This window comes from Apus apus, chromosome 4 (genome assembly GCF_020740795.1).
Source record: "Apus apus isolate bApuApu2 chromosome 4, bApuApu2.pri.cur, whole genome shotgun sequence".
Taxonomy (NCBI): Eukaryota; Metazoa; Chordata; class Aves; order Apodiformes; family Apodidae; genus Apus; species Apus apus.
In genome coordinates this window covers 64973231-64984116 of record NC_067285.1, presented here as the reverse complement: position 1 = coordinate 64984116, position 10886 = coordinate 64973231, and the positions used below count along the sequence as shown (strand labels likewise).

At 43.3% G+C, this 10886-nt stretch overlaps 1 protein-coding gene across 4 annotated transcripts in view; it reads left to right on the top strand.

Annotated features, from left to right (window-relative positions):
- The first annotated feature begins 3214 nt into the window (after positions 1–3214).
- The window catches only part of RAP1GDS1 (Rap1 GTPase-GDP dissociation stimulator 1), a 103706-nt gene continuing 96034 nt past the window's right edge, over positions 3215–10886 (top strand). For 3 of the 4 annotated variants that reach the window (XM_051617644.1, XM_051617648.1, XM_051617642.1), the window contains exon 1: positions 3215–3435. In XM_051617644.1, coding sequence (XP_051473604.1) covers positions 3432–3435 — 4 coding nt within the window. In that variant the 5' untranslated portion in view covers positions 3215–3431. The remainder of the gene's footprint in view (positions 3436–10886) is intronic. The other variant, XM_051617643.1, reaches the window with a different exon arrangement.

Sequence of the window (10886 nt, the reverse complement as noted above, 5' to 3'; positions counted from 1 at the left end):
TTTTTTAAATGAAATACTCTCACAGGTATCACTACAACACACTTAAGAGGTGCTAATCACTTTTAAAAAACTCAGTGGACTGATTTTGTACATTATCTTCTATAGATACAGTACCTAAAGCCTGATGGCCCAAAGCTCTTCTGTATAGTCTCTTGAGCTTGGGAGTTCCTCTCGTGAAGACTTCTTCCTTGTTTTCACTATACCATGAGTAGCCATACATACAGGATCTTGCAATCAACTGCACGAATGGCAGGCCTTTATTTGAATTATTTTTTTTACAACAGACCCTTTGTTTTGTTGTAAACTTGTACCTAGAGAGAATGACAAAAATCAAGTCCTCAGCTCCTTTGGAGTTTTCTCTTTTGCTCCTAGAATTAATAAGCATTGAGTTAAAAGATAAAAAATTCTCCCTAGTTTTGCACTGTCCTTTCGGATCCACTAAAACCAATTATAATTAAAGATGTTCTGTAGGGCCAGGCCTCTTTTTGGCAATTTTTTTGGAAGCAGGACTCTTTAGAAGTCACTGTCCTCAAAATTCTCTCTTGTAGCAGGGAACAGCCTTACCTTTCTGGATCTTGGAAAGATGTATGTGTGCATTGTAATTAGGACATGCAAGTACACTTATGAAATGGATGCATTTTGCAGATGTTCTGATTTATCCCTGGTATCCAAGTGGGAAATAATATATTAAATATCTCCTCCGTGATTGGTCAGAGACAGATCAATAAGAACAGAATTTCACTGCCTTTTCCCCCAGACACATAGAGGAAACATTTGGGACAGAATTATAAAGCCAAAACAAACTGTATTGCTGAAAGAAAGAAGACAAAAACATAGGACAAGCGTAAATTCCAAGCAAGATTTGAAAACAGATGAAAGCAGACAATTACACTAATTAAAAAATTCCTGTGTTTCATTGGGTAATGAATCAGACAAATATTGCAGATAAAAACCCAACATGTTCTGGTTTGCATTTTCTGTAGTCACAGTGCAATGACAACAGTAACAAAAGTGTTTTAGCTGATAGCCATTGGAAAAACATACCAATCTTCAGTATCAGCTGATCATAAAATGATGTATCTTCTGCATCAGGTTCTGCATACGGGACAGTAGTTAACCCTGCTGAAATCAATGCAGAATTCTGTTGATGTCCTAAGGAAAGCCTTGGTGAATAATAGGACTAAACCAATGTAAATGGACAACATGTTAAGTCTGTGCTCCACAGAAGGATTAATGAATTATTCTTTGCTTCTCATATCCCACTGCCCTGTGAATGAATGAATGAATGAATGAATGAACTGCATGAATGCTCCTGGGTCCTCTCCCAGAGTGGAAACCCCTGGCAGCTGCTGATTGCTGGTGAAAAGGACTACTAGTGTCTCTTGTGAAGCCATTGTGAGGGCTAAATCATGTACAGCTTCTTTTTGCATCATGCATCTGAATTGTCTCTGGCCTATCTGTTTCTATAGACCAGGCAAGACCCTCTGACATATTTTTGGTCCTGCTCTATTTAACCATACTCTAGGATTTACTCAGGTAAACCTGTGAGTTCATAAACATGGAAAGATTTGGAAAGAGAGAAAATGCTACAAGAGCTACTCAGTTAATTTCAACACCTAACCTCCCACACAAATGGTTCCCGGTGAAAGTGCTATAATGAGAGGACTGTGTTATACAGACTATCCCAGGGCAGAAAGGAAGGAGGAACACTGAGTACAGACGTTCATTTTCAGGTTAAAAATGCCTTCGACACAGAACTACCCTGTGCAGAAGCCTTTCAGTTTTCGGTATAAAACTCGGAATGTTGGTTCAGCAAAACGTACAGCAACTGGACTTCACCTGGCAGTGTCCTCCATTGCCTCTTTTCCTCATGTAGCCTACATAAAACACGCTTTTCCATCCAGCGTGATCCCACCTACTGCACAACGTTCCTCCCTAAGTTGAGTCCATATTCCTAAATATTAATGTAAACGCCAGGCTCCCCATTTTTAAACCACCCCGCCCCTGTGGTATGCTCAGCTTGTGCCCCAACCCTGCAGCAGGAGGCTGCTGGGGGGGCTGCTGGGAGGGAGCCTCCATGGGGCCTGTGCCTCTGCAGGAACCTGGAAGAGAAGGAGGCCACTTGACCACCCCCTGACCAGCAACCACTGGCCCAGGCATGGCCCTCTCAGCACCCGTTGTCCCGCTGCCCAACCTGCGGTCTCCAGCCCCAGTCTCCTTCACCAGCCAACAGCCGAGGCAGCCTGCCGTCCACAAAGCAGTGCAGAAACATTCCCTCCTGCTGCCCTGCAGGTAAAACCTCAGCCCCTTCTTCCCAGAGGACGTGGGCAGGTGTGGTGCAGCAAGAAAACAGAGGAACAGCCTCAGACATTCACTGTGTGAGGGGGGTTTAAGGCCAATAGCATCCTGACCTGTATCAACACTAGTGTGGCCAGCGGGACTGCGGAAGTGATTGTCACCCTGTGCTCAGCACTGGTGAGGCTGCACCTCGAATACTGTGTTCAGTTTTGGGCACCTCACTAGAAGGACATCAAGGTGCTGGAGAGTGTCCAGAGAAGGGCAATGGAGCTGGTGAAGGGTCTAGAGCACAAGTCTGATGAGGATTCTCTGAGGTAACTGGGGTTGCTAAACCCTGGAGAAAAGGAGGGGAGACCTTATTGCTGTCTACAACCACCTGAAAGGAGGCTGTAGCAAGGTGGGGGTCAGTCTCTTCTCCCCAGGGTAACAAGTGATGGGATGAGGGGAAATGGCCTTAAGTTCAGGGAAGGTTTAGATACTAGAATGAACTTCTTCACTGAAAGTATTATCAAACACCAGAACAGGCTGCCCAGAGAGCTGACTGAATCACCATCCCTGCGGGTATTTAAAAGCTGTCTAGCTGTGGTGCTTAGGAATACAGTTTAGCGCTGGACTCGGCAGGGTTAGGTTGGACTCGATCAGCTCAAAGGTCGATTCCAACCAGGGCGGTTCGGCGCTTCGGCGGGCTCAGCGTCTGTGAGGAAGGGGCACCACGGCGGAGCCGCCGGGCCCGCCCCGCCCCGCCCCGCCAGCCCCGGCCCGCCGGGCGGCCGCACCCCACCCGGCCCCGCTAACAAAGGAGGCCGCGGCGGCGGGCGGGAGCCATCGCTGCCCGCGGGGACCCGCCCCTCAGCTCCCTCCTGCCCGGCCGGGGGCGCTGCCGCCGGCCCCGCACCGCCCCCGCGGCCGCCCCCCCTCCCCGGCGGCGGGCGGCGGCAGGGCGCTGCCGGGCGGGGTGTCTCCAGGCGGCCTTGCCCGGATGTGCTGCCCTGACTCATAGCCGTACCGCACGCAGGCTCCGCGCCGCTGCCGCGCCCGCCCCGCCCCGCGCACACGCCTCCCGCGCCTCCCTCCGCGCCAGCGGAGCGGCGGCAGCAGCAGGAGGGGAAGGAGGAGGAGGCCGCGGCGGCACCATGGGTAAGTCGCCCTAGCCCCGCGCTGTGCAGCCCCGCTGCCGCCGCCCCTCTGCCCCCGGAGGCCGCCGCCTGCTCGTCTCCGGCGGGCGAGGAGAGGCGCCTGGTGCAACTTCCTCGACGGGCGCCTTCTTGCCCTCCGCGCCTCAGTCCCCTGGGAGGAGGAGGAGGAGGGCCCGGGCGGTAGCGGGGCTCCGCTCGGCCCCCCGCTCTCGCGGCGCAAAGTTTCCGCGGCTCCGTGGCGGCTGCCGGCTCAGCCCCGGCCCGGCGCCGGGATGCTCAGCCCCGCGGGGCGCCCCGCGCGTACCCGCCGCCCTGGGTGTGACTTCGAGCGGGTTAGAGGGAAGATGAAATTCCCCGACTGCGAAGGGGGGGTTCAGAGCACGGAGTTATATAAGGCACCCCCGGGACGCTTTCGCTGTACTGTTTGCATAATGGAGACAGCTGGGGGTAATGCCTTTAGGAGATAATTTTATAATCTCCCTTCATTGTTTGTGGAAGACACGAGGATCCTCGTATCTCTCCGGCTTTTAAAATGAGCATTGCCCATGCCTACAAATGCAGCCATATTACTTCTTTACTTCTGCCTTTTTATCTTAAGATTGTAAATTAAGTAGTTTCACACTGATCACTTGTATGGAGCTTCCAACAAATGCCATGTGAATCTAGGAAGTACAGTATTTGATTTTGCTTTACCAAGTGTTCAATGAATTGATCTTGCCTTCTCCACCTCTTGCACAAACTACCGCTCTCCTGATAATGAGCAGGCACCATAAAACAGATTTACCGTAAATCTGCCTATAACAAGTCTCAGATGTGCAAGGAGTGCCCCCCCTTGAGCTGCCAAAGATCCAGCCAGCCTGCCGAATGTGATGGTGGGATCTGGGCTGCAGATCCAGAGGGCAAGGAGCTGTGGTTCACAACCAGGGTAAGGAAGTGGCAGTTTCTGAATTCAGATCAGGGGGTTGACATCAGCACTTCCTGTGGCCTTAGGTAAATCAGTAGTTTCCTTGCAGATCACACACACCTTTCACTTTTAACTAGAATTTTCCATGGCAAGAAGCAGTTGCAGTGCCTCAGTTTTTCTTTTTGAGGATACTTACTTAAAGGAATGGAGAATCTTTGGAGAATGGTTCAAATTAGAAACTGCCAGGGTCAGGCATGAGGAGTAACTATCAGATTTTATCAAAATTAGGTAAAACTAAAATGATGTAGTGAAGGTCTCTCTTTTCATGTGGGTGGACAAGACACGAGGATTTACTTTGTGTGTATTTCCTGTCTCCATTCACAAAGTGGGACTATTATTCTCATCCTTCTGGTTGAAGTCTAGCTGGAGCTAACTATTTTGGCTTCCAAAATAAACCACTTCAAAGCATCAGCTAAAAGCTCTCCAGAGAAGCTGGTGTGGAATGAGCACAACGCTCCTTTTTAGACAAGACAACACTTCAGTTACAGGCAAGTTTGTAAACAGTTTGAGAATCTTGCTGCAACTTGCTGCATAATTATTTTCAGGAAGACTGAAATAATTTTCCTGTACAATCTATCAGCACCCCTCCATAACTGCCAGAGAGATTGCTTGTAAAAATACAGAGGAACCTTTTATACTCTCACTTCTTCATGTATCAAAGCCTGTGTTCACTGGCTTTAAAATCAAGGCTAACTCTAAACAGCCTCTGCAGCAGATCTTATTGCTCCAAGGAGTGACTGGCAAAGACTGAAATCTGTTTCACCTTGGCTAGCAGCTAAGAAGATCTATGTTTAAGCTCATACAATCAGCCCACTAGCTTCTCCCATTCAGCTTATACAATTCTTCTTGGTAACACATTGCATAAAAGCTGAAAATCCCTAGAATTAAATCAAGGATGAATTTGTTCTTCCTGTAGCTTGTGTATGATTCCATAAATCGTGCTCAACAAACGAGCGTTTGTGTCAGAGACTGCAGCAATGTCTTATGGTTAAACATATGGTCTATTCTGCGTCTGTGAAGGTTGATATGGTACTAGCTGGTTTGTATACTAATAATATAAAATGGAAGCCCAAGCAGGTATATTCTAACTCAAATCAAAATATTTCTGTTGCTAAAAATACCTACTATGTATATACAGGCCTGCATTATCTTTACTGTGTAGAAATACTGCTGCTACCACTCTGATTCCAAGTGTGTATTCCTCCAAAGACATTCTCATGGCAGTTGTTTCCTCCTAGAGGATAGCAGTTTCCTCTCATTAATATAAATCCTTTCCAAAATTGTAACTTTTGTTGCTTACATTTATAGTTTTTGAAGTTGTGTCTGAGTACAGTTTAAACAATATTCAATTTTTGGCTTCAAGAAGCAAGATGCCTGAAGTACTCCTGGCAGTAGAGCACTTTGAATGCTTGAGATGTTGTGCACCACCACTACTTTAGTGTTTGGGTTTTTTTATAAGAACAATTACAGATTTTTACTTTTAAGTTAGTAATGTAATGCTTCAGTTTCACAGTGACCAGCCCCTTTCCCCAGCCAACCTTATTGTTTTTAACCTTGCAAAACACAACTTGTATACTTGTGCAAACACATTGTATCCAAGAAAGCATCCGTTTCGGGGCAGCAGCCTGTGGAGATTATTGTAAGCAGGCTGCAGTTATTCCACAGGTGTAAATTGATAAAATAAAAATCAGGAACTTAGTTACATGTTGACCACTCAACAGTAATCCATTTGCCCTAAAAGATAAACACCATGTATGAGAGTTTATATGCAGAATACACATACAGATCACAAGTTGTTTTTTATGGCATGTATTTGTTTGAAGTGTTGATGTTATGGCCTCTAATAGTGAAAGCTCATAAAAATTTTCTTTCATCTCGAGGGTTCTGGTTTTGTTAGTAGGGAATGGAAGGCAGCCTCTGCTCTGGTGAAGCTTAATACATGCTTAGGTACTTAGTTGGGCTAACTGCAAAAGAAAAACTGCTGCAAAAGCAACCTGCTAGTTTCACAATGAGACCAAGAAGTTTTGTAGACTGTTTTGATAATACTTAGCAGTAATAACATGCTGACAAAATATATAGGGTACACAGGCTGTAATACAGATAGATTTAAGTACTGTCCATTTAGCTACACTGTTGTTGGAACAAAAGATTTATATTGCCCCTCTCCTCCCAATATACTTAATTTTCTCTCCCAGGTTCCCTGAAGAAATTACAATGTGCAACTATGTATAAAATTTTGAGGTCATCCTAGTGTTTTGTTAAACACCAAATGGGTGTAACAAGCTACTGTCTGTCTTCAGGATGTTGGTTCATCAAACAAAGGAGGCAGGAGGGTGTGAAGCTTCAGGGATGGCTGTGTGCAGTATTGCTTTTGGAAAGACAGGGATATACCTTCCTGCTTTTTATTAAAATATGTAAGCAGGAGCCTCAGACATGAGATGAATGAAAGCTAATGAAAAAAGTCTTCTATCTTGAGAGCTCTTTTACTAGTTTTCTTACAAGAGCTGCAAGTCACTCTAGTAAACTGCTTGGAAAAGAGAAATAGTAATTGAACAAAAAGGTAATTTTTTATTCTTTTAAGTTTTTGCTAAAATGATGAGACTTCTAACAGTAGCATAGTTGTCCTAGACAGCCATAATACACCAGTTGAAGCAGTATAAAATACCGTATTAGCATCTCCTGAAACAGAGACTGATTTTGGCAAAAGTCTTGTATTTAAAACACAAATACGGAGAAAACTGCTTTTAGACTGCATCTCTTTTTCTTCAGTAGTGTTCCTCAATGTGCTTCTGAAGCAGCCAGAGAGGTGAGGTTGGTTCTGACTGACCTTCCTTAATGAATAACTGTTCCTGTGTTCATGTCAGTATTTCTGATATTTTGTTATTATGTGAGACTGAAACCAACCAATTTTGTCTTCAGCTTTAGGTTAAAGGCTTCATTCACAAGTGTGTTGACTGAGAACAGAATATTCAGGGATAGTTTCAGAAGTCTGTGAGGAACATCTGGTTTTCTGTAGCTTCAAAATACAAGTGGAAAGAGCAGGGGTAAATGAACAGCTGAAACCTGAAGGAAACCAAGTGATAATAACAGAAATTAGAAGGCTACCAAGACAGACAAGAATAGAAGGAACAAAAATCCCTTAAGGGAAATGTGTGGAGGGAGAGAAATACTAGAAGCAGAGAAAATACGGTGATAATAAATGGATGAATGGAACAACAGGGGACAGAAATAGGAAAAAGAAATTAGGAGCTCTACTCTGCTCCAACTCTTCTCCCCTACCAAAAAAAAAAACCAACATAAAAAAAATAGTTGGGGTATAAATTTACATAAAAACAGAACAGGTATTTTTACCATCTCTTTTTGTAGTGTTTTTGGCTGCTGCTGACAGTCCTTGAGAAGACTCATTATATTTTTCCGTCTTCCTCAAGTAATGATGATTTATTTCAGGAAGTTCTGAGAATGATATTATTTATAAATATGTAAAAAAAAAAAAAGTTATTAACATAAGCTAACATACTCAGTAAAGGGAAAAACAGCGTCATAACTGTTTGACAAGAGAGAAAGCTACAGAGATTCATCTATGGTGTCTGTCAAGGAGGTTGGTTGTTATCCCTTCTTAGCTGTGTTGCAGGATGCAGTTCATGTCTTAGGTGACAAAGGGACATTAAACAGTGACCCAGTTACTTACATAAGAGAAAACCCGCTTCCCACTGTTGACTAGTCTACTTGGGTCTGTTCACATGCTGTGTGTCCAAGAAGATGAGCATCCCTGCTGTCTTGATACTGTTGGAGGCATGATGTTTTAAGATTCTAACTTGTTTCCAGATGAAAGTAGTTTAAGAACTGCATCTAAACTTCTGGAAATATGGAATCTTAAAATGTTGATGTGTGTTCTCCAGCTAATGGAGCAATTTTTTTTAATGACAGTTTGAATTTTAATTAGACAAAGAGCTTTTGCTAGTAAGGGATTCTGTAAGTAGCAGCTTTCACTGCAAGGACAATCTCCCAGGGCCTCTTTTGTTAAATATTGTCTAGAAAATAGTTTCTATTTACAATATAGTAAATATTTCTATTTACAATATTTCTATTTTCGCTATAGTGCCAACCAAATAATTTTTGTCTTATATAGAGTAAAATAATAGTTAAAAGCCACAGATTTCAGAATGCTGAAGTTCCTCTTAGTGCAAAAAATAGCTGATGTGTTTTAGAATTTACGTGCGCTCCGTATATGCTTAATAGAATTTGTAGACTCTCTGAAACAAATGGCTGTGGTTCAAGGATCCTCAAAGCTGTGCACACAGCCTGGTGATGTTTGTCCAGCCTGAGAGTTGCACAGTTCTAGTTTAGGGAGCTTTGAAGTTGTGCAGAAACCCAGGTGATCTCATACTGTTGTTAAGCTGTAGTTCAAGTAGATTACAAAGTTGGCAGACACTCAGAAGAATTTGTCAAATATATAAACCAGATAACTGCTCTTCATTTAACTCCAGATAGAAGACAGAATTTACTGCAGGATGCTTTGGGACCTGCAAATAAATGCAGCATACCTTAACTGCACAACTGTGAGTGAGTGCTGCCAAGGCATGTGTCTTAGAAATATCTCTGATTTGAGGCACACTCAGATACATCTTCACAAGTTCTGATAAGAAATGTCAGGAAATAAATGTGCCTGTGTTTGAAGTTGGAGTTCAAAATACACATAAATCAAGACAATGTAGATGCCTGGAAAAGTTGTGTTAATTTGCAGTTGAAAATAAACGAAGTGCTTTCATTTCATACTTTTCATTTTTTAGGTTAGACACAAATGTCTTATAAAAATCACATTTATGCATTGAAAAATCAAGGCAAATTAAAAAAAAACAAAACACACTTTGCAAAGGAAATACTTTCAGTGATATGTTTCAATATTAGGCCCCATTTTCCTTATATTTCACAGCTCTTACAAGCTTACTGCTTCCTAGCCATGTATTACAGGAACATCTGAGGCATAAGTCGATTCCGAGCTTTTATTAAAACAATGAGCTATTCCTTGTGTTGGTGATAGCTTAGGGAGATTCATTAAAGTTAATCAGTGTCATTGAAGTTAATTAGTTGGTTCCATCCACTGATACTTGTCAACCTGATGGATCTAATCACTTTGAAGAAATATGCAAAATTTGTGTATAATTTTAATATTATTTTTTTCTTACCCTTCCTATCAGTTGACTCACGATTTGACAAGTCATTTCATTATCTGATTAAATCCAGTTAAGCAGGTGCTTTAATTCACATGGTGAATAGCAGCCTTTCCTTCAGGCTTACTGCGGATGTTCTGCAAATGTATTTGGGAGTAATACTGGACAGAGAGTAATATGGAAATTATAAGATAGAGATGGATACTGGGTGAGAAGACAGAGATTCATGGAGGAGAGCAGTTAAGCAGTATAGGATGGATGACGTGATGGGGATTGAACAAAGCCTTGGAGAAATATGTCAGGGCTGCCAGTGACCCTGTGGGTAACAGGCCTGTGTTTGGGAGACATGGGGAGGTGACAGATCAGTATCACCTGGTGGTCTTGAGTTTGCATATTCACTGTCAGCCACCTGTGCTTTTTTATGACCTTCCTGATATGCTGATATCGGAGTATCAGGGCACAAAACCTAAAGTGGAAAACCCCATCTTTATTGCGTTCTTCACTTTTTAGTAAATGGCCTTACCTCTAGAATACACCAGTCAAAAAAACCACCCAGATATAGCAGCATACTCCCCCTTCTCGCATCCTGTCTTCCATACAGTAAAGAGGTCTACAGTTGGAAGAAAACTCCCTCATACCCAGCACTTTACAAGCTCTGTTCTACTTCATTTGCCCTTAATTGTATGCAGACTGGAATCTAAAATTGCATTGAAACGTACAGATTAATTCTGTGACGATATTTTGTGTTGGAAGCTGCAAATTCTCCTAGCTTAGCTATTTAATATAAATATCAAAACCCATAAAACATGAACACCTGCAAGCCTTTATGGTTTTTAGGGTAAGTGGAGTGTTTGGCTGGGAAGGTCTGTGTATTGCTGAGGTGGCCTGCTCTCAGGCAGCTAGGAGCTCTTGGGAGTAAATTTAGAAACACTTCCTGTCTTTGATGTTGGATGTGACAGTCCAGTGACTTAAATTAATGGGACTGTTTTAGCATTTGTAGCCTTAAATGCAACCTTACAAGTACATGCCACTGTTTACAGAGCCAGCAGCACATCTGTTCCCTTCTCAAGCCCTGCAAAGTTCGTTCCTGTATCCTTTCCCTATGGAGAAATCCTTGCTTGCAGTCAATAGCACCCAGTACCCTGCAGGCATAACTTGAGTTCAGTACTGCCAAATAGCTGCTTTTGCTACATGAGGGCTTTGGAAGGATTTCCTTAAATCAAAATGCTGTTTTATCTTGGCAGCAGGAGCAAAGCATGAAACGAGAAAAGGGTTTTTAAACCAAAGCAGGATTGTACACGTCCTTCTTATCTAAAT